Source organism: Saimiri boliviensis, chromosome 10 (assembly GCF_048565385.1).
Source record: "Saimiri boliviensis isolate mSaiBol1 chromosome 10, mSaiBol1.pri, whole genome shotgun sequence".
Lineage (NCBI taxonomy): Eukaryota > Metazoa > Chordata > Mammalia > Primates > Cebidae > Saimiri > Saimiri boliviensis.
In genome coordinates, this window is record NC_133458.1 from 53,889,176 (window position 1) to 53,916,207 (window position 27,032).

Sequence of the window (27,032 nt, forward strand, 5' to 3'; positions counted from 1 at the left end):
TATTGGGTCCTGCAGGAGCAGTCTGCTTCCTTCTGAGGGCCTCAGGATTGCTGATCTGTTCTTACAATCAATCTGGAGCCAAAACTCACAATGCACAGCTCCACATGCTGCTCTTCCATAGTTGCAATCTAGTCCTGCATCCTGGCCGCCATGATCCACCCACTGAGTCTGTATATTTTAAATGGAAGATTTAATCCATATATATTCTAGGTTATTAATGACAGGTGAGGACTTCTGTCATTTTATTGATTGTTTTCTGGTTGTTTTGTATATTCTTTGTCCCTTACTTCCTCTTTACTTTTGTGGATAGGTGGTTTTCTATAGTAATAAGGTTTGGTTTCTTTCTTTTTTTCTGTGTATTGGCTCTACTGATGAGTTTGCTAGTTTTGCATGTTTTTTTTTCCTATAAAAAAATAAAATGACTATTTGTTGTTCACTTAGTGGTATTCTGTAAATCCTATAGGCTTTCTTCATTCTTTTTTCATTCTTTCTTGTCTGCCCGTTATCTTTCAAAATTGTCTTGAAGTTTAGAAATTCTTTAATTCTTTCTTCTGCTTGGTTTAGTCTGCTGTTGCAGCTCTCAATTGCATCTTTATTTCATTCATTGAATCCTTCAGCTGCAGGATTTGTTTGATTCTATACCTCTTCGTTGGATTTCTCAAATCATGAATTGTTTTCCTGATTTTGTTGAATTATCTATCTGTACTCTCTTGAAGCTGAGTTTCCTTAGGATTATTATTATTTTTTTTTTGGCATTTCCTATATTTTGTTATAGTTGGGGTCGGTTACTAGAGAATTGTTTTCCTTTGAAGGTGTCATGTTTCCTTGCTTTTTCGTGTTTGATATGTCCCTACATTGATTTCTATGCATCTGGTGGAAAAGTCAGCTCTTCTGTCAGATGCATAGAAATTTTATGGAATAGGTTTCATAGGGAAAGACTTATTTGTATGAATGAGTTGTGGGGTGTCAGTTCAGTGGAGTACATTTGCCTTAGTTCCAGCTGGATGGAGTAGTGTATAACGTTTCTTCAGCTGCAGTCCACATTAGTGATATTTCTCAGGAGCCTAGGATGAGAGAGTTTGTGGCAATTGGAGTGGGCTCACCAGGCTATTTTGCAAGTTGAGGCCAGATGTATGCACATGGTTAATTAGCCAACTTGGAGTCTGGCTTGCTGGAGTTGGAGCCACAGAGCTTTTACTTAGGCTAGGAACATGGGCATGTGGTTGTTCAGTCAGCCAAGGGATGTGTCTGCCAGGGGCAGCCCATGGGGCTGTTTCTCAGAACTAGAATGCAGGCACAAGGCTGTATAGCTGGCCTGGGGGCACATTTGCTGGGAGTGGCCCACAGGGCTGTTTATCAGGCCTAGGGCACAGGTGCAAGTCTGCTTGGCAGGCCTGGATGTGTGCCTACAGGGGGTAGCCCATGGGGCTGTTGTTCAGGCATGGTATGCAGACCCACAGCTGCTCAGCTGGCCTGGAGGCATGTTGGGTAGGGCCAACTCCTAGGGCTGTTTCTCAGGCCTGGGACATGGTCACACAACATCTCAGCTGGCCTGGGTATATGTCTGCTGAGGGTGATTCCACGGGACTGTTTCTCTGGCTCAGGACACAGGCACATAGCTCCTCAGCCAGCCTGGTGGCAAACCATTGAGCTCCTTCTCAAGCCCAGGATGTGGGTGCAAGGCTGCTCAGCTAGCTTGGGATCATGTGTATTAGAGGTAGTCCATGGGGCTATTTCTCAGGTCCAGTTCATGGGCACACAGCTGCTCAGCCAGCTTGGGAATCTATTTGCCAGGGGTGGGCACAGGACTATTTCTCAAGCCCATGACGTCGCTGCCTATTTAGCTGGACCAGGGGTGTTTCTGGAGGGAAGGGGGTCAAAGTATCTTTATTTCCTACTGGTAGCTGTTAGGAATTTTATTTCCCAACTCTGGGAGTGAGAAATATTCTATCCCTTTATTTTACTAAACATCTGCTCAAAGTCCCAATCCTGCCAGATTCAAAACTCTTATCAGTCCTAAATCTAACCTGATTGCTTGGTGAGTCATTATAAAGCAATTACTTGGGAGTGCCTTTGATAATAATACTGCATACTTAAACACAGTTGCTGTACTGTAGGAATCAGTAACCTCATTAGGGATTCAAAAATACACACATAGGAAGTTTGAACAACCTAAGAATGGAAAAATATCACAAGGGGAGGGATGCATAAATATTGCAATGCATGCTACTGGCTCAGAAGGAAGATGGCACCATATGCTAGAATGACCTGGATGACAGTCAGAACTGTTTATCTGACCCTTAAGCGTGAATAAGATTTTTGAGAGACAAGAGGGAATCCATGTCTTAGGTGGGAAATAACCTAACCAAGCCTTGGAACTAAGACAAGAATTGTGTTCAAGGCCCAGATAACTGGCCTGGTTGGAAGAAAATGTTCATATTGTACAGGGCAGGAATTTGGGACTTCAGAGGTGATTATCTGGTAATTTAGGTAGTAAATAGTGAACTGCTAATGTCAAGGAGTTTGAATTTTATCCTATAATGAATGGCAAGTTATTGAAGGATTATGAGCAGAGTGACTAGATCAAACTAGTGTTTATCTCAAATATGTTTCTGATAAATTTAGACCTTAGGGAGCAACTAAAACAATCCAGGTATACAAAGAAATGAATGAAAGCAGGATTGAAAGATAATGACCTATCGAGAGAAAGAATCAGCATTGCATTGATTTGGCTCCCAGATTTTGAGTATTGATGGCCATGAAGTATTTGACCAAAAAGGATAATTCTATGGCCGGGTGTGGTGGCTCACGCCTGTAATCCCAGCACTTTGGGAGGCCAAGGCGAGCAGATCACGAGGTCAAGGAATTGAGACCATCCTGGCCAACATGGTGAAACCCCGTCTCTACTAAAAATACAAAAATTAGCTGGGTATAGTGGCGCAACCCTGTAGTACCAGCTACTCGGGAGGCTGAGGCAGAATTGCATGAACCCGGGAGGCAGAGGTTGCAGTGAGCCGAGATTGCACCACTGCACTCCAGCCTGTTGACAGAGCAAGACTCTGTCTCATAAAAAAAAGCGGGGTGGCGGGGGTGGGGGGCGCGGCGGCAGGGGGTAATTTTGTAAGAGAGGACAGTTTTCAGAACAAAATGATGATTGATTTTAGACAGGAAGTTGAATGATCATACCAGCTAATGATATCTATAATCATTAAAATCTCACGAGTTCAGGCTGAAGACAGAAAAGCAAAGGGTTGTGGGCTGCCCTTGGGCTGCAACTCTATTTTATGGGTCAGAATGAGATCACTATAGAGAAGCAAAAAAAAAAGTGTTCATTGATTCATGATTCTTGGCTTTCATAAAAAGACTACATTCAAAAAACAGGGTAAGTCAGGCCAAAACTTTGTTTTCAGGTTTTTTAATGACAAAATATTCATAAATCAAACTTTTATAAATATAAAAAAATTAAATACATTTCATCTGAATACACAAAGACAAACCCTGCTGTAAATACTACATACAAATTATTCTGTGCTGGACATGGCAAATTTATTTAGTACAAATTCAGTTTTTAAAAGGAACCTCTTTCCAACTAGTGTTCTTACGCAACATTTAATTTTTCTGCTTATTTCAGTGACACACCTAGCTTTTGCTTTTCAAAGCACTGTTCCCTACATTTTTAAAGCATCTTTTATTTCAGAGTGCAACAGAAACTAGCTTGTAGCCTCTTAAGCTACTAGGTAGAGCATCATTGATGCCACTATATGCCTGCTTAGGCCCTTTATCATTTCTCTACACTTGATTGCTCAATGGCTATTCAAAATTGGAATGTGGTACAGCAGTTACAGTTCTGTCTCAACAAGTACCAAACTGAAAATCAGATGGCTAAATAATTTCTTATTTTTGTTAACAATTTTAAATATTGCTAAAGAAAGAATTCTCTATAGGAGTAAGGTTATGAGCAAGATTAAATAGCAGCAGCAGATCCAATTGTGTTTTCTTTTTCATAAGCCTAAAAGCATTGTGGTGTGTTTCAGAGCTGCTTCCTCTACAAATTCTGCATCCACATTGTCATGTTGTTCAACAGGATACAGGGCTGGAAAAAAAATAGGGGGCAGGGAAAAAGGGTTACTACCAAGCCGTGAAACATTTATAACTTTGTACTCACAGCTCATTAAAATCTTAATTATATTTTAGTAAAATGATTTTTTTTGAGAATGTGTTCTTTAAATTTCAGCACCAAGAACATGTGCATCACCCATATGGGCTTTACACTTCTTAACTCTTCTAAAACTTCAGAGGTAATTTGGTAATTTAGGTAGTAAACTGTGTGCTGCTAATGTAAACCAATTGCTATAAGGACCTACTTGTATGTTAAAAGGATTTTGGAAAGAAAACAGTTCACAGAAGTGAATAGGGAAGGACTGATGTCAAGAGAAAAATGGGAGGACCCTGGGAACAGTGGAGTAAATTACCTTGATTGGTGGACTCTATATCTGTTAGAATTTCGATGAAGTAGTTCAGAGGCAGAAATTCTACACTGAATGATGACTTGTCAATCATAGAATTCCGAGGCTAAAAGGGAAACCACTTCTGGTTTAAGCCGGTTCTCCACAATAAGCACAGTTTTATAATAAAGTGTAAGAATTATAATTTTTGTCCATATAGATAGGTTGTCATGGGCCAATAGGATCCTAAAAAACATTTAGTTGGCTGTGCTTTCAGAGAAACTCACCTGTTTCTTATAGTTCTGAAGCAGTCGCATCACATGGTTCCGTGAAATGATGTTAGAACTCATAGGATGATCCCAAAGTCTACAGATCTTCTGACCAATAAGCTATTATGCAAATGGAAAAATATGTAGAGAATATACTGAATACTGCATTAAGTAAGCATACCTTGTATCTATTCCTAATTTTGAAAGTATTATTCCAACGTAACTGGTTAGTCTAAAAGACAGGCACTTAAGGACCCTTGGAGAAATGCCATGTTCCTATGACATTTCTAGGAGCAAATACTCCCTCAAATGCTACAATGAGGAAAGTGGTTTATACCTTGATGTTGCCAAACTCTTTTACTGAAATGGAGTGTATCCACTGCTCTTCAAAACCGGAGATGGGCATGCAAACTCCATGATGTTTTCACAGGAAACTAGAGGGTGGAGGCATGTTTATATCAACTTCTCTGCCATTGTCTTGCCTAGAAAATTTCACTTCCCTAAGAGTGTTTGGAAAATAATCAAATTGGGAGACCAAATTAAATATTCAGCGATGTTCCCCAGAGAGATCTAGCTATGGAAAATATGCTTTGTTTTCTATTCTTGCCTTTGCTTCAGTAAGCCTGTGAGGGGGAAGGGCTATTACAGAGCAGGGTGATTAGGTCCAGAAAGGCAACAAGATCTCCGTGGTGAGAGGACCGTGCCAGAGGTGCAAATGAGCAAGGCGTGTAAACAGCAGATGGAGCTGGCTGAGGCTGTTCAGGTCAGGAAATTTGCAGAGTTAGAGGCTTGGAAGACCTTGCTGTGGAATGTCTTATTTTCATAGTATCTCTGACTCTGAGAGTTAATATTTCCTCACACAAACACACACAAAGTGAGTGCCTTTAAGACACTTTCCCTTGTGTTTCTCATTCTTCCTTTGACCTAGGAATGTTTTTCTACTATGGTAGAAATGCAGTAAGGGGAAATACGGTTCTAGAACCTTCTTTCCTCACCTGATTCAAATGTATCTGTTTAAATGCCAACAGCATATTTCCCCTCTTCCCTCCTCTCAAACTCAGATGTAAATATTAGTGTGGTTTCCTAAGAAGCAAAAATGGCCTAATGTTCTCACTGGACTGTGCCAAGGCAGTGCAGAGCCCGAGGAGCAAGTGCTCTGTAGGCCCAGTGGGAACCAGCTGACAAGAGTGCTGGGGACGGGTGGGATTTCTTGGAAGCATTGAAAAGTGAAAAGATTCAATTGACTTTAACCCAAAGTAAGTAAATGCTCTTCTTGCAAGAAGGAATTGAAGGAAGGTCATGCCAAAGCTTAGGGAAAAACTAAAATCTAATTCAGGATTACCGGAGGAAGCCGCACAATGATACTGAATTTCAGTTTTTCATTTTTCTCTGTATTGTCCAGATCTACAAGAAAATTAGAGATTGACAAATTAAACAAATACCCATTTTGATATTTCAGCAAGTTAACATTAATACTTGAGTGGTTCATCTTGACACAATATATATCCCAACCTTGTAGCCTCAAGCTAATCTAACAACATTTTGGAAATTTTACTCTGTGACTGTCTGAATAAAAACATATTTTTCTATAACAGGCTGCTAGGTGCAAAGCAATTTTATTGACTAACAACAGAAGGTAACTTGAGGAATGACAAGCTTTCATATATTAAGAAAAATCATCTGAAAATATCATAATTGAATAATTTGAATGATTATACTACAGAACTTAAAGTTCAAATTCATATAAGCATTGCTTCTCTCTACAATTTTCTTGCATTTCTAGTCTAACCTTGAGATGACAGAGTTAATCAGCTGAAAGTAACCCATTTCATGACATTTTCTTGAGAAATGAACCTGTGGAGGCTCCTAGCCTTAAGTGCCCTCTTGCACAGAAAAGTAATCTAATAGTTCTATGTTGATTGAAAAGTCCCTTGGGACCTCTTAAAGGGCTAAGACACTTTAAATTGGCCCAAAGGATGATTACAGGGAATGGATTGTGCTCACAGGACCAGCTTATATAATCTGTGAGGCTCAGCACAAAATAAACATGAGCAGGCCCTTGGTCAAATATTAGCCCTTGAAGAATTTCAAGATGTAATACAGCATTAAACTGAGCAGGGGATTCTTCTGAGTCGGGCTCTTTGTGACCGCACGGGTTACACACCCAAGAAGCTAGCCTTGGTAGTGTGCAGACTGGAACTAACACTCTGGCAAACTAAGGGCCTCTTACCTTTCATGAGCCTTGTGACTGCTGTTTCGGTGAGAAGCAACACTCCACTGTCAATGCAATGCAGCAGGTTATGCAAAGGGAGACAGTGGACCCCGAGGATGGTGTGCAGAGTATGAAAACCTAGGATGAGAGATCCAGAGGGTAAATGCAGTCAGCCAACAGCTCCAGCAGCCCCCAGGGAATGGATTAGATCATGTTAATAAAGCACTTAGTTCAGTGCTTGGTGCCTGGAACCAACTAAATTTCTTGAAAACAAGGTCCAAGTTTCCTTCTCTGTATTATTCATAACTTCTCTCTATTATTCATAAATATCGTGCTGGGTCTATAGTAAGTTTCCAGTAAGTGTATATTCCCTTCTTGGGTCCCTTCCTATGCAAAAAGAGAGCAAGGCCTGCTCAATGAAAAATGGTTTTAGAGGTTGATATGTTTGTGATTCTACAATAAGATAGCAAAAGAGTACAGAGCACTTCAGACTTCATAGGTCCAGACTAAAAGGTTGTTGGGATGAGGACCATTTTGCTGAAGGGAAACAAATTTGGACCAGAAAGGAATTAGTTCATATGGCTGATCTCTGGATATAGAGAAAGGCTTTTAGAGTCTACTTGGACTAAAGTATAGAAAAGAAATAATTAAAACATGGACAAATAGCAAATTTATGGGAATTCAGTTGAGAGGTAGGCACTCTCTCAAGCCTGTCTCATGGGCAGAGCTACCCACACAGACCCTGATTTCTAAGTGTACTACTACTGACAAAAGACAAAAACAGCATGCATAGGAGACAGTATCAGACCAGGAGAGAATCAGAACAGCTCTTTTGGAAGTGATGGCATTTGTGGGGAGTTTCAAAGGATAGATACAATTATTATGAGTGAGGATAGTAGAAAAAGCCAGGTTTGGCATGAGCAGCCCTACGCCAGAATCCTGCTGTATTACTCACCAGTTGCAGGCAACTCAGCCTTTCTGAGCCTCCGTTGCTTCATCTCTAAAATGAAACCCGCAGTACCTTTCTCACAGGATACTCTCCAGTTCTCATATTCCTTTTCTGAACTAGAGCCAGGTCTGTGAAGAAGCTTGCATGCAGTGTAACAATAGTGACCTATACTGGACATGTACTAAGGCTTTCAAGCTGTGTACTGGCTCATTTGATCCTCATACAAAACTACGGGGTGGGAATTACCAGATTTCCGTTTCATAAATGGAAAAGCCAAAAGCCAAGATTCACAGGAGCTAAGAAAGTTGGTCAGGATCATGTAAATAGTAAGTTGTAGCCTGAAATTTGCATTGATTGTATGATCATAGTGCAGGCTTTTAACCATAACATCACTGTTAATAATTCACAGCTGTATTAATAGAACACAAACAGAGGCCCAAAGATGAGAAAGCATAGGGCACAATCAGAAAATAGTAAATGACCTAGCTTGGTTGGAATCATATTCGAGGAGAATGATTAAGAGTTAAGGTTTGAAATGCTAATTTACTCAGCACATCCCTTCCACACACCTGGCAAGGGGCTAGGAGTACAAAACTAAGCAAAATAGGCACAATTGTGCTTCTGTACACCTTGCAGTCTGGTGGGGGAGACAGACAATTATAAAAAATAAATACACATTTTTAAAAATGTGACTAGTTGTATGCTATGAGTGCAGGTGACAGGGCTTGAATGCTTAATGACAGGAATCTATTAACTTGAGAGACTTTGGGGAGGCAATAAAAGTTTTTAAGCAGGACAGAAAGATTTATCATTGGGACATTAATATGGCAACAGGCAAAGAATAAGCTGGAGTAACAATTTGCTACAGAGGTATGAAGAACTATAGAGAAGCTATTGCCTGAACATGGATAAGAGGTAATGGAGGCACTGAATCAAGGAGACCCAGTAACATGTACAGGCTTTGCAACTGATTGAATGTGGGAACGACAGAAGAATCATAGCCTACTTTTGGGAAGATACATGACAGAAGGATGATGCCCAACAAGCAGGGCTTGGATTCAGAGAAATCATGGGATTTTCTCTAAACACGTGAATCCCAAGCCATGGGGCACAGTCCTAAGTCCTTGTAACATCAAGGGTCAGATGAAGTACAGGCTCTGCCCACAAGCATGTGTTAATGGGCTGACAACAGGATGAGTGCACTAGCTTCCCTGAGTCCAAAAAAACTCCACTATTTTACTAGTTAATCAACAAGATTTTTCAAATGGATTTAGAAATTCTTCACAAAACTATTAGTAAAACAAAGTTAAAAAATTATTTCTGAAGAAAAGTTTACACTAGATTATTGATCCGATTAATTTTCTGGATTCAAATTTCCCTCTTCAGCCCTGTGTTCATACCCTAAAGATCCCTGATGACTCTTCATCCTCTATCCCCAGGGCACAGTCTCAAGTTCAGGGACCCGTTCTTGGCCTCTGTACATCAGCTCTGAGCAACAGAGCAAATTGGCTATAATTAGTCATCAGCTCCACCCAACTTGAGTCCTCATCTTCCAGGGCTCCTGGCCTCCTCTAGCCAGCAAGTGCAATACAGTTCCTTTTTTTTTTTTTTTTTTTTTTTTTGAGATGGAGTTTCGCTCTTGTTACCCAGGCTGGAGTGCAATGGCGCGATCTCGGCTCACCGCAACCTCCGCCTCCTGGGTTCAGGCAATTCTCCTGCCTCAGCCTCCTGAGGAGCTGGGATTACAGGCACGCGCCACCATGCCCAGCTAATATTTTGTATTTTTAGTAGAGACGGGGTTTCACCGTGTTGACCAGGATGGTCTCGATCTCTTGACCTCGTGATCCACCCGCCTCGGCCTCCCAAAGTGCTGGGATTACAGGCTTGAGCCACCGCGCCCGGCCAGTTCCTTTTTTTAAAAGCAAACGCCCTAGCTCTAAACCATCACATCCTTCTTGTGATCCTCTTAACTTTAACCAATTCACATTACAAGCCTGACACTTGTAACTCAAATAGTCCTCATTAGTCCAATAGGCCTGAAAGCAAGCACACTACATGTGCATGTAGAAACACCCTGAATTCATACATAGGCATGCACATGCACACACATGATCCAGTGTCACTTCCCCCCTATATTTCCATGTCACATAATGGAAATAAATATTTAAGAGCAAAGAAGAGAGAAACAGCTTTTCCTTACCTGATCCACAGACACGAACCCTAAGTCTACTTACAATAATTCTCGATCATTATGGATAACATTTTTCTATGTTTTCCTTCCTTATCCCTGTGAAGGAATATGAGCTGGGTAGGAAGTGGATTTTATGATCTCCAGGCATAAAAATGTCCACAGTAAGCCAGTTTCCTTTATTTTCAAAAGGAGCTCGAATATCCATAATGAACAAATCTGAAATTGTCCATCCATTTCCCTACCAATTTTTTTGTGTTAACAACAATTAAGAATTTAAGCCACAAAAGTAGTTTTCCTAAAATCCTTCACTCTTCTAGGGTATACCTTATAACTCATATTCCACTGGGATAATTTTAAACCATCCATTCCCCTCATGAATGGTCACTTTCAACTCCTTTTGTACTGCCGCTACAGAGAGACATTAAATAAGGTGATGGATGGAGGAAGAAAGGATTCCAAATCGTATCAGATATATCATAAACACAGAAAAGCATACGCTGTAGGGATTCTTTAGGCCCATAAATAGCCCATGTTTCAACGTCAACTAATTCAACTGGAATATAAAATTCAAGCAGCAGCATGGATTGTGGAGTCAGATTGCCTGGATTTGAATATCAGCTCTGTCATTTAATAGTCATGTGACTTTAGGCAAAATTACTTAATCTTTCTGGCCTCAGCTTCACCATATATAAAATGGGAATAATGTTAAGTTGAACTACATGTGCCATTTTTGCTGGCTAAAAAATGGTGGGATACTGACAATTTAATGCAGTCCAATTCAAGTTTCTACCAGTTATGAATGTTATGAAAATTAAGTATGTGAATTTGTGTGTACTTTGAACAGTACCTGGCACAAAATGGTTACATATATACGCTGGCCTAAAATGAACGAACTAATGATGAATGGATGGATAGATATGAAGTAACTAAAAATCAGCTGATATGTAATTACAGCAATCAAAGTTTTACATTCATTAGAACTTATATGCAATAATACACCCACCATTCATATACAGGCAGCTAATCTTCAGAAGCACTAAGAACACATAATGGGGAAAGGATCACATCTCTGATAAATGGTGTTGGAAAGCTGACTGTCCACATGCAAAAGAATGAAATGGGACCTTTATCTTAACCATAAACAAAATTCAACTCAAAATGCATTATAATATTAAACATAAGACCCAAAACTGAGGAACCCCCTAGAAGAAACATAGAGGGAAATCTTCTTGACGTTGGTCTTGGCAATGATTCCTTGAATATGACATCCAAAGCACAAACAATGAAAGCAAAAATATGTAAGTGGGACTACACCAAACATAAAAGTTTTCACACAGCAAGGGAAACAATCCAGAGAATAAAGGCAAAACCTACAGGATGACAAAAAAATGTTTGCAAACCATATATCTAATAAGGAGTTAATTTCTAAAACATATAAAGAACTCAAACCTCAATAGCAAGGAAACAACTGGATTTTAAAAAATGAGCAAGGGACTTGAACAGACATTTCTCCAAAGATTACAGACAAATGGCCAACACTTACATGAAAATATGCTCAACGTCACTAATCATCAGGGAAATGCAATTCAAAACCACAGTGAGATGTCACCTCACATCTCTCAGATTGGCTATTAGCAAAAACCTACAATCGAAGTGTTGTCAAGAATGTGGAGAAATTGGACCCTTATACACTATTGGTGGGAATATGAAGTGGTATAACCACTGTGGCAAATGGTACAGAGGTTCCTCAAAAAAATTCAAAAAATATATATATATATATATATGATCCAGTAATCTCATTTCTGGGTAAATATCCATAAGAATTGAAATCAGGATCCTGAAGAGATATGTATATACTCCCATGGTTATCCCAACATTATTCACAATAGCCAAGATAGGGAAACAACCTAAATGTCCACTGACAGATGAAGAAAACGTAGAATATACAATGGACTATGACTCAGCCTTAAAAAATGAAATCCTGCTCCATGTGACAACACGGATGAAGCTGCAGGTCATTATGCTCAGTGAAGCAAGCCAGTCACAGAAGGGCAAATACTGCACGATTCCACTTACATATGGTATCTAAAGTAGTCAGACTCTTAGACACAGAGGGTAGAACAGTGCTTGCCAAGTAGCTGGGGAATAGGGGGACAGGGAATTGCTGTTCAACAGGTATAAAGTTTCAGCTGTCAAAGATAAGTAAGTTCTAAAGATCTGCTCTACAACATTCTACCTATATTTAACAATACTGTATTGTGCATTTAAAAATTTGTTAAGAGGGTAGGTCTCATGTTAAGTGTTGTTACACAATAAAAACTGAACTCATAATGAGCACAAGATAGTTTATAGCTAATGGGCTTATTTCTCATAATGGATACTGATTTCTATGTACATCCCAACTAGTCTCTTCCTAATCTTTGTGCTCTAATTTCTAGCACATTACCTCTCATGTCATAGTTGCTCAACAAGTGTTTGTTGACTAAATGAACACATAACCAATTAAATGAATGAATGCATATACATCTCCCAAGGGTGTTTTGTGGCTTGACTTGATCCTATTTAAAAATTCTAAGGGGAAATTTTTACCTTCCAAATGCATAAGAATCAGTTCAATTCTTGGCATTGAGCCAGACCCACTTCCTAGTGTTCACCTTCAGATATCTCAATCAGATAAACTAGGCCTGGAGACATCAGAGATAGAGCTCTATAAATTAGTTCTGCTGGTTCAGATTATCCTAGAAAGCTGCACAGTGTTAAGCCCAGGTTCTCTAACGTTAGTAATAAGCTACAGCATAGTTTAGTAGTCAGAGGAGCTCTGGTCAGCAGAGACCAACCTAAGGGCCCATCACTCACAGCGATACCAGACACACAATTTCTCATATACAAGTCTCATCATCAAACTTATAATGTACCAAGGACAAGAGCCCATATGAAGAAGAAATAAATTTATTACACCAAAGGACAAAAGAGCCAACACTTACCAGGAGGCAGAGGTAAAAACAAACTGTTTGTAGCTTCCAAAATCCTAGTCATGATATGAAAAACCGCAAATTCAGCAGCACTGCCATGACTATTGCTGGGTTTAAAAAAAAAAAAAAAAAGGCAACAAGCATGTCAGCCAAAGAAGTCATCTGTGACACCCCTAAGCAGTGGCTTTGAGCACTACATAAGGGTTCCCGCTAATCACAAAATGCTATGTCCTGCAGATAGCCCCATAAATGACTGTGACCATCAGCCTAATGCCTAGAATTTAACAAGAGAGTAGGCACATATGTTATACACTGTACCAAGTGTACAACTGCCTTCTTGGCAGTATTGGGCTCATTTGTCCCTCCCTCATCACCAAGCATGTGCCAGGGAAAGATGATGGGTAAAATAACAGGGGCATACTTTTAATTTTTATTGTACATTAAAGGGTACACATGCAGGGGGGCATAACTAAGTGCTGAATATAAAATTAAGCTAGATGGTGTTGAAGCCGATGAGAACTGATTTGAGCTAGTACATTTCAAAAGGGTTTTACTAAAACAGAGTTGTTTCCACTCTTTGTACACCATGATAAAAGTGAGAAATACTTGCGTACAAGTGGAGAACCCAGGAATGAAGATTATGTTTCCTCCAACTGGCTTCTAGGATGTGCCAAATGAGATCCAGCTGGAGGGTGAAGACAGGCCATTAACCATTACTTCATTCCTTCCCTCACAACTAGGCCTCCACAGCCCAGATAAGCATTCAGGGCAGCTGGCATTCAGGCTGTGCCCAGAAACACAACTAGCCTTTCTGAGGTCAATTCTGAAGCACTGAACCCCAAATGGAAAGACTGCAAATGTGCACCAGAATGTAACAGAGCATCCTCTGTCTGTGCGGCCAGTGCCCTGGCTCAGCCTCCCCAGCCTAGCTAACTGGCCCCACCACTCACACTTGGAGGCCTTCATCCATCAGTGAAGGTCAAGTGCCATAGAGTTTGCTCTAGGCCTGTCACAATGCAAGGGCCAACAGCGGACAGAAGAAGAGAGACACAGAATGGAGGTCATGAGCATGAACTGTGGAGTAAAACTGATATCAAGTCCAGATTCTATATGTTCCTAGTTGTGTAACCCTATGCAAGTTACACACACTCTCCAAATTGCAGTGTCCTCACGTGTAAAATGAGGGGAAATATTTAATAGGGTTGTTGTAAGAATTGGTTAGCACACTGACTAAAACTCATCAACCAAAGTAGGTAGGCTTCTTTGTCTTAGAGCTTTATCCAAAAACCTATTCTAACTCTGCAACACGTTTGCCAGCAGAAGAGTAGTCCCCATGAAGCTGTTATCTGTCATGAACCACACATTGTGTGGGCCAAGAACGGGGCAAAGCAGAAAGCTCTCCATAGACTCACAGGCAAATGCTATCCTCATTGATACAGATCCTTAGTTTCTCTTTGCCTGAAATCAAATAAGTTAACATGTAACCAATAAAATCAGGTTCTGAAGCAACTTCCTTGTGTTTTAGAAAGGATACCTGCCACTCTCCTTAGAGGGAAGCAAAAGGCATGACTAGTAGCTGCTGGGGAGGGACAGGGAGATATGGCCTTAATCAGTGACTGCTGAGTCAAAGTCGGGGACGAGTTTTCTGAAACTTCATATGTGTCATTTCTGGGCCTATTAGTTCTACAGGCTGTTAACACAAACTAGTGTTAAAACTTAAGTGATTATGGAGAAAAATGAGGCTTGAATGGAAACCCTTCTTAGCACTATAGGAGGTAAGATTTCAAGTCAACAGAAATAAAGGTGACAGGTAGATGTGTTAAATTACTGTGTGTTGTGAGTTTAAAAAAAAAAGCAAATTAATGTCAACATGGGGAGGATCAGTAACACATTTGTAAAGTGAGCTCCTTGGTACAGTTCTATTGAGAAGGAGACTTAAGAAAGATTCAATGTCCTCATGATAATGTAAGTACATGAGAATACTAACCTCTCCTAATATATTAAAAACTATGAAACTCAAACCTTAGTATAGAAATTCAAATATATCATGTAGAAGTAACATTAATGACTGCAATAAAGGCAGAAAACTTGAAAATTAAACCTGAAATAATTAAGTCAGGATTATATCTAATACATTTAACAAATCTTCCAGAGTTCAATGGAAAAATATATGTTCATACCCCGGTTTATCTCCATGCTGGTCTTATACACATTGGGAAAAATAAGGGAGTGTTCTTTCTTTCTGTCCAAATGTTTTTTGAATTTGTCCAACATTATTTCTAGACTCTGAGCAAGATCAGGCCTCAACTCTATATGCTTTTTGAAAGACTCAAGACAGCCTTAGAATTCAATCTAGTCATACCACTGCTATTTACACACACAGTGGTATTACTAATCTGGGTCACAAAATTTCAGTGAGTGGCTACCAGGTAAGGAACTGCCAATCTCAGTCTCATGTGGTAGTATTCATACAAGTGAGCTAGAATCTGGCCTAGTTGGGCCACTGGAACTAATTAAGATTTGAGGTTCAAGTTTTCTCATGTCTGCATAAACCTCCATGTAGAGAAATCATCACTTACTGTTTAATAAGGAGGTGGAAGTTGCCAAGATGAGATATTAGCATCTGGCAACCATACTAAATTCACTGTCCTATGCTTCCATAGGTGTATAATCACTGTTTGATGGGAGGGCAATAAATCACTTTCCAAACCAAATGCTCTTTGCTTATGGTCCTTATTTCTCTTTTGTCTATCCATAGCACCAAATACTGGTTTAAGAACAGGAGATCTCCAAAAATCTAGTTTGAAAAACACACAAATGGGTTCACTGAACCACAACTTGACAAGTATATGGGGAGTAGGGTGAAGTGGGGTATGAGGAGAAGAAAAAGCAAGACCAACCAGTTTTGAAATGTAGTCCAAAACCATCTGTTCAATTTTCTTCTTTTCTACACCCTGTAGGTGTCTCAAAAAATGGTCTTTTAGCTCAGACACCATCTGAAAACAGCATATGCATTAGATAAGTCACAGCCTATCCATTCATACCTGCTTGGTTTGAATTAGATCCACTTATTAACATTCCTGATCAATATAAAAATATTGGATCTGAAGATCCCAGCAACAGAAATGCAAAACTCTCAATAGTTCTCTGGTGAGCATAAAAAAGGGGTCCCCAACATTTGCCAAAAAAAAAGTATTACTTATGATTCACCCAAAGCCCAGTGAGCAACTATGAGTAAGGCTCTAACTCTAATGAGAATCCTCCAAAGACAACAGTGAAAGTCACCAACTTAGAAGTCACAGGCTTTGGGATCTACCAAAGGATTGAAGTCTACTGCTCCTGGAGCCCTTGGGGATTAACTGAAACAACTCTATACATAGAATGACTGAGCCAATGTGGGCAACAGTTTTGTGTGTTTGGAAGGACAGAGGCATGAGTCAACGGGAAATAATCAGGTACTTCCCTCTACGCAGTGGCCACAGACCCTCAACACAGCCCTTGCCTCCAAATAGGCTTGTTTCTATACTCATTTTGACCATCCTTGGGCCTCTCCAGTCCACTAACCATTAGCATTCCCAGCCCTCCCACCTTTGCTTTTCTCCCTCCTCTTCTCTCTTTTGCCTAGACATCCTGTTCAGCAAGAGCAAGATGCCAGGGCAATGTTTCTGCCAATAAACAGCCCAAGGGAGTTATATAGCTTATATCACCTATGCACACATCTTCTATTTTAGCAGATTGACATCACAATACCCCAAGTAAAAACTCGTCCACAACCTTCAGGGCCAAGACATAGTGGTATCTTATTTCAATTCACTCTCATGCATGTGCCAATTAATTTGCCTTTAAATAAAAGATATTTTTGTTATAATACATAGTGCATACTTTGTGCTTTTCAATTTTTCCACGAAGATAAAAATTAAAATCACCCATAATCCTACCACCCACATTAACAATTGGGGATTGTTTTCTTTTTCCTGGTATGCACACTCATTCTAATGTTGTATGTTTGTCATTTAAACAATGTTTTCCATGCTTTTTTTTTTTTTTTTTTTTTTTGACAGTCTTGCTCTGTCGCCCAGGCTGGAGTGCAGTGGTGCGATCTCAGCTTACTGCAACCTCCGCCTCCTGAGTTCAAGGGATTCTCGTGCCTCAGCCTTCCAAGTAGCTGGGATTATAGGTGCATGCTACCACACCCAGCTAATTTTTATATTTTTAGTAGAGACAGGGTTTCATCATGTTAGCCAGTCTGGTCTTGAACTCCTGACCTCAGGTGATACACCCACCTCAGCCTCCCAAAATGCTGGGATAACAGGTGTGAGCCACTGTGCCTGGCCATGTTTACCATACTATTTTAATGGGTGTACCATATTTAATTTTATAAAAGTACTATAATTATTCCCTTCTTGTATGTGTGAGATTTTTCTTTTATTATTGTTGCCATATCTAAACTAATCCTATTCTTAAATCCACATGGTATTAAAAATATGTTATTAGACTTCCACGATGTCTCTTTAATCAGCTTTTTAAAGGTTTTGGATTTATTTACAAATTCTGCTTTTCAATTTATGTCTGCTTCTTTGGTCTCAAGTAGTATTGTGACTACTTGAGAGAAAGTACTTTGTTGTTTTTTTTGTTTTGTTTTGTTTGAGATGGAGTCTCCATCTGTCACCCAGGCTGGAGTGCAGTGGTGCAAATCTTGGCTTACTGCAACCTCCATTTGTTAGGTTCAAGCAATCCTCCTGCCTCAGCCTCCTGAGTAACTGGGAATACAGGTGTACACCATCATGTCTGGCTTATTTTTGTATTTTCAGAAGAGAGAGGGTCTCACCACATTGCCCAGGCTGGTCTCGAACTCCTGACCCCAGGTGATACGCCTGCCTTGGCCTCCCAAAGTGCTGGGATTACAGGCATGAGCCACTGTGCCTGGCCTGTTCTGTTGTATTTTAAACCCCAAATGCAAATGCCACAAAGATGCAACTCTTTCCTTTTTTAAAGCACTCTCAATGGTATATACTCCTTATAATGGTTTGTAAATTACATATGTATTGATATGATTCATGTGTGTCTTCTCCCTTGACTACATATTCCAAGGGGGCAAAAATCGTATGGGTTGCTTATCACTGGACACACAGGGTCCATAATGCTGGCAAAAGTATTTGTTTAAAGAATATAGAATAAGATCAGAATGAGAAGCCCACTTTAGCCTTTTCCTCTCATCTTAGGGACCCTTGTTTGCCAGCCACTAAAGAACCCACATACCACTTACCAGCCCCATGAGCAGCCGCTGGCGGCTGTCCTCCTCCTGCAGGAGGGGCGTCAATCTTGGCTCTGAAGGGAAACAGAGCAACAGTCAGGCTCCGAGCAGTTTTCAGGAGATGGATTAGGACGAAGAAGAATCAGCCTGGGTTTCCCTTCTCTGAATCATTGGGAAAACACAACACTTCCCTGACAGGATGAAAAGTTTTTATCACCTAAGTGTGACCTAGTCCTACAAGCTGAACTTATCACTGAGGTAACACAGAAAGGAATATGAACACATGAGGAATGACCGAGAAAACAACACATTCCTCAACCCACCCCAATAGGCTCTAACTTTGCTTTTTGTTCAACACTAAAACTCACTGCTAAGAACCTCTTCTCCACTGGAAACAGAGGGACTTGGGCCTTCTCTTAACCCTTCTGGGGTCATAAACAGAGACGGGCTCAGTGGAAGGGAGTTGCATGGCTCCCTTCTACTTTATGATCCCTGTAGTTCAGTGGCTTTGGGAGTTACTGAGCTGAGGGGACCAGTCAATTACTGTGGCAAATAATACTAATTGGCACTAGTTTTCAGACTGCAAAGGTAGCTAGGACACAGTGGAAAAGCAATAAGTTAAATCATATTTTCTCCAGCATGATTTGCAATGCACGAGCAATCCACACTAGAGTGTAGTAGCCCCAGGGGCAGGTAAACCCAGTCTTGCTGGAAAATCTACCCCAAAGGGCTTCTAACATCTTCGTATTCAATTCTTTTTTCCTTAAATACTTGAGATCCAGTGCCAGGCAAGAGGGCAGAGCTGCCCTGCTCAGTGGGCTGGCAACTCCTTCTGGGAGGGCATGGATATCTCCTGACCACGTGTAATAAATCCTCCCTGGATCCTACACAACCCTCACGATTTATATGAAACGATTTAAAATGTGAATCCAACAGCCTGCATTTCACAGAACGTTCTGTTTCAGGCAGTGACATTCTTCATGGGGAACTAGTACAAAGCACGCGTAAGGAAGGGGAAGAGTTTTCCTAAAGTGCGTTAAGAGAGACTGACTAGTTAACAGAATGCAGGCAAACAGCCCTGACACACAGAGTAAGCAGGGCAGGAACCTTGACCAGACTAGCAACATTCCCCGTGTTGCAAAACCCCCAGCAATGCAAGGACGGTAAGCCTGAATCACAGGCATGCATGCCCCGAGCTTCAGTCACTGATGGTCTGGTAAGGCAGAGGCTGATTCCTCCCGGGCTGCTCAGTGAGCCCAGGTTCTGTCAGCCTGAGCTGGATGACAGGTGCGCTGTCACGGTTCACGGGGCTGTGTGCACAGCTGCAGGATGTGCAACAATGCACTGTATAAACTAGTTTCCATTACAGTCACCCAACATTCAAGCCCATAAAACATGAGTGGGATATAAAAACAACAGCTTATTTAATGAAGGCTGACCTTCAGGAGGCATGAAAGTGTTCTTCTGGCAACTACAAATAAGCCTGTGTCTGAATATTCTCAGCATTCTCCTCCCCTGGTTTCACCTGGCCAAGTCCTCCTTGTTTATCAAAACGTAATTCACGTGTCACCCCTGTGGGGAGCCTCTTCCAACCTCCCTGCCTCCTCCAGCCATCCCTGCTCCTGACCTATCCTCTCACTCCCTGCATCCACGGGTCACATAAAACCTGTCATTTGGTGTAGAAGCCACACATTAACATCTCTTCCTTACACACTAAGGATGAAGCAGCCACCTCAGATACCCACATGCACTAAGCACTGTGCTAGGTGCTATCTGCATTACCCAGTCAGTATCATTTTCTCCTCACTTCCCTGAGTAGGCCAGCGCATAAAATGGATAAGTGACTTGCCCAGGAGCACACGGTTCTCATGTGGCCATGCTGGAATCTAAGTCCAGCTCTGTCTAGCTCTCAAGCCTGTGCTCTTTCCCCAGAACCACATCTTTATGCCTCTAGGACCTGTGTGCCCAATTTTTAACCAAAATGAGAGGCACATACAAGGCAAGACCCAGTAGGATCAGACAGCTGGAAAGCAAGCAGTGCCAAGCCAAGGGAATTGATAAAATGCATCCTGTGAGCACAGCCAGAGGGCAATAAAGAGAACCACAGGGCCATCACCCAGGGACTCCCACGGCAAAAGCACATTCAGCAACTGTCCCCGGAGGCCCTGGTGCCCAGACAGACATAGGAAGAGCTATGCGGCCACTCTAAGAGGAAGATATTAAAGAAAATCACTTCCACACTACTGGAAGTCATTTTCTTGCCAACCCACAGTGGTAGGAAGAACAGCACTACAAACAGAACACTAACTGAAACCCAGAAGGCTTTATTACAGATCTTTTCTTACCCAAATTTCTTGCTTCTAGGTTAGAAATCACCCTACGAAGAAATTAGCCATGTTATTCACAGAGCATTGCTTTTTAAAAATTTAAAGCCACATCATACAAAGATATCCTCCTTTAAAATTTCATAACAACCACTGTGGAAACTATTCTCAGGCTGTGGAAACCTCAAAAACTTTGACCAATGTATTGAAAACCACATTAGGCAATTATAAAATCTCAAAAACCCTTTAGTGCCAACAACGGCAATAATTTAGAACAATTGTAGCTCTCAGTTATTGAATATAATGGGGAGAGAAAATGGAACACAGGTTGGAACGGAGCCTATACTTTTAGCACTCTGAAATGACTCATATATCCTGAAAATGGGCTTTCAAAATAAGAGCAAGCTCACTAGCCCACTGACATTTTAAAAAAAAAAATCAACCTACTATTTGCCTTTCTCTCCTAAAATGCTCACTAACAGAAAATTTACCACTTATCCATTGTAAACATCTATCCACAGGTTATAAATCTACATGGTTTAATAAATAAGCTTTTCCCACTAGGAATTCCAGCACCAAATTCCAGAATAGGATCCAAGTGGCTGCATGCATGAAGCTGACAATATCATTTTGCTGGGGATATGCAACAAAGTAAGCTATGTCTATAAAAGGTAGTCAACAAAATAAAGTAATTCTAACTGTTAATCATCTTACAGATACTATACCCTCTAATTTCACTTACTTTATCGCATTATCAAGAATATTCCTCACATATGCCGTGGACCTTCTTTTTCCTGTTTTCTGTGAGTGAGAATACATCAGGAATGTGGAAGGTAAAGGTTTTAATGGGTGACTTTTCATATCAAAGATATAATGCAATACAGTTAAGAACATCAGAGAGAAGAAATATACTTTCCAGATAATCAGAACACCTAGATTTTAAAAAATATTTTTAAGAAACTTTTTATTCTGAAACAATTACAGATTCACAGGAAACTGTGAGTCAACTATACACTATATACAACACTAATCTACATTCAGCAATACTACAGAGAGAGATCCAACATATCCTCCACCTGGTCTCCTCCAGTGCTTCTATTTTACATAACTAGAGCACAGTATCAAAAGCAAAACTGACATTGGCACAATGTATGTGTGTCATTCTATGCCATTTTATCACGTTTAGATTCATGTCTCAACGTACCACCACGATCAAGATACAGAATTCTTTGATCACCCCCAAAGATTTCCGTGTCACCCCTGGATAGTGAGTCACATCCACTGTTTTCCCTCCAACTACCCCCAACCCCTAATGACCACTAATTTGGAAACATCTAGATTTTTTAAAATCAAATTTTAACTACTTAAGTAACCTGGGAACACAGCTGAGACGTGGATATTAATCATACTTCTACTATGAATGTGCTGTGTGTCCCTTAACCCTTCTGCCCTTCAGTTTCCTCCCTGAGAGAACAGAGATCGTAGAAGCACCTCCACCTATTGAGATCAGTAATGACAATGTTCAAGTCCCTGGCAACTGGGAATAGGACTGTACATGGAAGCCAGTCTTATGATTTAAGGGCATCACCTGGATCCAGCCCCCTATGCCTGGCTGCTGGCTTTGTTCTCACTGACCCACTCATACCTCTTCAGAGATCAGGTTTTGCCACTCTCTCCTGACCACACTGTTGTTATAGTGGAAGTGTGGCTTGGCGTACTTGACATATTCTAGGTTGGAGTTCAATTTTTCCCAGTAGCCCTTAAAGCTGTGCACCTGTAGGAGACAAAAACATCGGTGGTCTTTAGGAGCAGGCCTGGTGGTCCAAACTACCCAGTGAGTATCACACAAGGCTTATTTCCCCAGCTCTCAAGGCCCACATTTCTAAATGAATACTTTGGACAGAGGATGGCATTCTAGACCCAATAGCAATTCTAACATAGACTTAAAGGATCTTGTTTTCCCACTTCATTTTCTATCTTTTTTATGTGGTCTTTTTAAACCACACAGAGAAATGCTGCTCACTTCCCAAAACCAACAGGACTTCCCTGAGTTGAGGCTTAGCGGGGAAACCTGTATTAAACGTATCAAGTCATTTCCTCCCTAGAGACCCATTTTTGTGACTTAGGTGGTGTCAACAATGCCATATTCACTAAAAGAAAGTTCATAACATTTGGATAAGTGGAGTAGATGAACTTTAAACTTATTTACTCCCAAGGACATTTTTCAAAACCTAAGAATCAAAAAAGGATGAAATGAACTAATTTTACAGTCAGTTATCACATACTCCAAAACAGAATTAGTCAGCATTCTATCTAGGTTTTTGAATTATTGATATAATTGCACTACCCTGAAGCAGGAATGCATCCATTATATTCATTTTTAAATAATAAAATGCAATGTTAATACATTCTTAGTGTTGAAGGATATACTGACACAAATTGGTTTTAAACCAATAGACTTTTGATACTTTTTGCCAAAATATCTACATTTACAAATGATTTGACTGGGGCCAGAGATGTAATGTGTGGTCATAAAACCAAGTGAGCTATTGCCTGCCAAGGTGACAGACTTGGCTGAACTGCAAGAAAAATAGGAAAACTTTAAAAAATATACCTCGACCAAGAAAAATGCCCTGATGCTAAATTACAGCACATTATTAACATTTTTATTCAAAGGACAGTCATAATTGGCTTGAAATGTATTTTGTAATATCAGTAAGGTAAGCAACATAATATTAAAACTTGTTCATTCCGAAGCCTGAAATACCCATCCAGCCAACATCCCTCCTCCCAGAGACAGAAAAACTCTTCCCAAGAAAGTCTCATTTCCAGGAGAAAACACAAATCAGATCCCACTCCTCACTTGACCCAACTCACTTGTCTTTTCTTTTTCTTTCCATTTATTTATAATGAATGTACGCTTATCCACCCTTTGGGTCTTCTTTGTCTTTGAGGAAAAAAAAAAAAAAAAAAGACAAGACAAATCCTGCAGACGTTTGGCAGAATTAGGTCCCTGACTGGAAGTCACTACAGCTTTCGTGCTGTCCTAATCTGGGCTCAGGCACAGGAGTGCCAAAAGCCAGAAAACTAATTGGTGTTGTGGTGACATCTAGTGGTCAGGTGAGCTATTAACTCCGCCTGCTTAGCCACAGGAGTCCCACCGGGCAGTTCGTCCACAACCTTATCCAGGACAGGACAGGGGAGGGGAGAAACTCAGGTGCCCTCTACCTGTCATCTGGCCCCACCCCCTCAAGTCAAATGCTATCACTTTGTTAGAAGGCGCCACCCACACTGCAGCTCCGAAGATCTCTCCCACATTACCTCCCTTCTCAATCCAGTTAAAAAATCCGTTTCCTCATAACATTCTGGGGAGGTAGGCACATTTCTCATAGGTGTTTTATTTAAAATTAACAAATAATAATCGTATATATTTATATATTTATGGGTTGCAATGTGATGTTTCAATACATGCATACCTTGTGGAATTATCAAATCAGGCTAATTAGCATAGCCATCTGTCTGCTAAGAAGAAACACATCAAACAGAGCTCACCACATGTCTGTGGACAGGCTTTAGGGGGGTTCCAGCACCCACTGCCTGAATGTAAAATAGAGCATGTGTTTGTATAAGCACTCTTCTGAGGAGATGGTCTGTAGCTTGCACCAGATTTCCAAAGAAATCCATGGTCTAAAATAGACTAGAGTTAAAAGCAAAAGGATCTGAATTTAAAACAAAAGTTAAAACTAACATTTAAGTAAGAAATACTGTTAGCCAAACATCCCAAAAATATTTTCACATGAACTTACATGTTTTTCAGGGAGGTCTCTGGCCTATTTATTATAGACATCAAATGTATCTATACTATCTTACAGATATTAAGATGATACAGAAAAAAAACAACATATGTCACTATTTGGTATCCACTAGAAAAGTGATATTTTTTTTTCAGTTAAGAAATGCACAGAAATTCATTCTAAATTGGAAAGTCTATTTGGAAACCTGGCAAACAGACGTGGCACAGGGGAGGGAAATGGATTTGAGTCAGTGAAGGACAAGGAAAGGATGTTCTAGGTGGGACTCTTAGGGTGTGAGCAAAGACAGAGACTAGAACATGGAATTGGGGTTCACATCTGAGGCAGAGCATTAGAGCCAACAGCACTTCACTCCCTGTGGTGAACACAACAACCTCCAACATGTGCCACGCCCAGCCTCTGCTGCCCATTGGAACTACCTGGGTCCCATCCCCAATTTGATTTAGTTGGCCTGAGGTATGCCTGAGCCTTATGAGTTTTACAAGTTCCCCCAAGTGATCCTAATGTTCAGCCAGGACTGAGAACATGTTTGAACATGTTCAAGTAATCCCAGGCACCCCACCCTCAAATACTTTACTAAATCTATACACCTTTGGCTTAAAGGCTATATAAATCACCAACTGTCTAAAGACTTGTGATTGTGTAGTTTTAAAATAGGAGATATAAAGAGGTAGTTAGGGCCAAATCTTTGAGGGATTCTAAATGCCAAGGTAACACCAGCATGCTCAGTATCCCAGAGAATAAAAGGATCTCCCACATAACATTTTAGATGTTGTAACCCAGAATGGAGGGGAGAGAATCTGCACAATCCCATACTAAGAGCCAAGACACGCCATCACACCACTATGCTCTAGGATGAGCCTGGTCAAGAAACAACAGATGCTGGTGAGGCTATGGAGAAATAGAAATGCTTTTCCACTGTTGGTAGGAATGTAAATTAGTTCGACCATTCAACCATTGTGGAAGACAGTATGGAGATTCTGCAAAGACCTAGAACCAGAAGTATTATACCATTTGACCTAGCAATCCCATTGCTGGGTATATGCCCAAAGGAATATAAATCCTATTAAAAAGCTACATGCACGTGTATGTTCTCTGCAGCACTATTCACAATAACAAAGACATAGAATCAACCCAAATGCCCATCACTGATAGACGGGATAAAGAAAACGTGGTACATATACACCATGGAATACTATGCAGCCATAAAAAGGAACAAGGTCATGTCCTTTGCAGGGACATGGATGGAGCTGGAAGCCATTATCCTTAGCAAACTAACACGGGAAGGGAAAACCAAACACTGCATGTTCTCACTCAGAAGTGGGAGCTGAACAATGAAAACACATGGTCACAGGGAGGAGAACAACATACACTGGGGCCTGTTGGCGGCAGTGGGGAAGGAGAGCATCAGGACAAATAGCTAAGGCATGCTGGCCTTAATACCTAGGTGATGGGTTGACAGATTCAGCAAACCAACATGCCACATGTTTACCTATGTAACAGACCTGCATGTCCTGTACACATATCCTGGAACTTAAATTTAAAAAGAAAACAAAAAACAAACAAACAAACAAACAAACAAAAAAAAAAAACAAACATGAGGCTGGGCACAGTGGCTCACGCCTGTAATCCCAGCACTTTGGGAGGCTGAGGCGGGCGGATCACAAGGTCAGGAGATAAGGACCATTCAGGCCAACATGGTGAAACCCTGTCTCCACTAAAAATACAAAAAAAAAATTAGCTGGGTGTGGCAGTGCACACCTGTAGTCCCAGCTACTCGGGAGGCTGAGGCAGGATAATTGCTTGAACCCAGGAGGCAGAGATTGCAGTAAGCCGAGGTTGTGCCACTACACTGCAGCCTGGGCAACAATGTGAGACTCTGTCTCAAAAAAAAAAAAAAAAAAAAAAAAAAAAAAAAAAAAAGGATGAACCTGGAGCACAGGAAATCACTGTCAATCAGCTAGCACTTATCCAACAAGGCAAATACTGTCCTCATCCGGAACAACAGCACCACAAAATGAAAGCCACAACTGCCCAGGAAGCCCATCACCAGCTACTTGCAAAGAGCTAATAAAGCTTTAAAAATAGTACACAAAAAAATGCTGTATAAGTAACTTAACATGCCGGGTACAGTGGCTCACACCTGCAATCCCAGCACTTTGGGAGGCCGAGATGGGTGGATCACTTGAGTTCAGGAGTTCGAGACCAGCCTGGGCAACATGGCAAAACCCTGGCTCTACTTAAAAATGTAAAAACTTAGCTGGGCGTGGCGGCATGTGCCGGTAGTCCCATCTACTCTGAAGGCTGGATGGGAGGACTGCTTGAACCTGGGAAGGTGGAGATTGCAGTAAGCCAAGATCATGCCAATGCATTCCAGCCTGGATGACAGAGTGAGACACTATCTCAAAAAAACAAAAGAAAAATACCCCTGAATTAGAGACAATGTTAGAAGCAATCAGATCCTCAAGGAACGACTTGGAAGCATTTTCCTACATGAAGGGGAGTTTTTTTCTCTTAGGATGACCTCAAATAATTGCCAAACACAGCCCATCACAACTATTCATTGAACAAAAGAACCAGTGGGTTACATTAAGAAACTGTTTC

At 40.8% G+C, this 27,032-nt stretch overlaps 1 protein-coding gene across 10 annotated transcripts in view; it reads right to left on the minus strand.

Annotated features, from left to right (window-relative positions):
* Positions 1 to 3,398: 3,398 nt before the first annotated feature.
* GSAP (gamma-secretase activating protein) overlaps positions 3,399 to 27,032 on the minus strand; it is a 99,075-nt gene continuing 75,441 nt past the window's right edge. For 5 of the 10 annotated variants that reach the window (XM_010344656.2, XM_003921133.3, XM_074379300.1 and 2 more), the window contains 12 exons: positions 22,262 to 22,390; positions 21,359 to 21,417; positions 20,638 to 20,669; positions 18,305 to 18,366; positions 15,939 to 16,034; positions 13,653 to 13,723; positions 13,051 to 13,145; positions 6,945 to 7,064; positions 6,057 to 6,118; positions 4,733 to 4,834; positions 4,473 to 4,572; positions 3,399 to 4,093 (listed from right to left, as the gene is read on the minus strand). In XM_010344656.2, coding sequence (XP_010342958.1) covers positions 4,002 to 4,093; positions 4,473 to 4,572; positions 4,733 to 4,834; positions 6,057 to 6,118; positions 6,945 to 7,064; positions 13,051 to 13,145; positions 13,653 to 13,723; positions 15,939 to 16,034; positions 18,305 to 18,366; positions 20,638 to 20,669; positions 21,359 to 21,417; positions 22,262 to 22,390 — 1,020 coding nt within the window. In that variant the 3' untranslated portion in view covers positions 3,399 to 4,001. Of the gene's footprint in view, positions 4,094 to 4,472; positions 4,573 to 4,732; positions 4,835 to 5,051; positions 5,215 to 6,056; positions 6,119 to 6,944; positions 7,065 to 8,057; positions 10,163 to 13,050; positions 13,146 to 13,652; positions 13,724 to 15,938; positions 16,035 to 18,304; positions 18,367 to 20,637; positions 20,670 to 21,358; positions 21,418 to 22,261; positions 22,391 to 27,032 lie in introns of those variants that run through there. The other 5 variants (XM_010344633.2, XM_010344641.2, XM_074379298.1 and 2 more) reach the window with 5 other exon arrangements.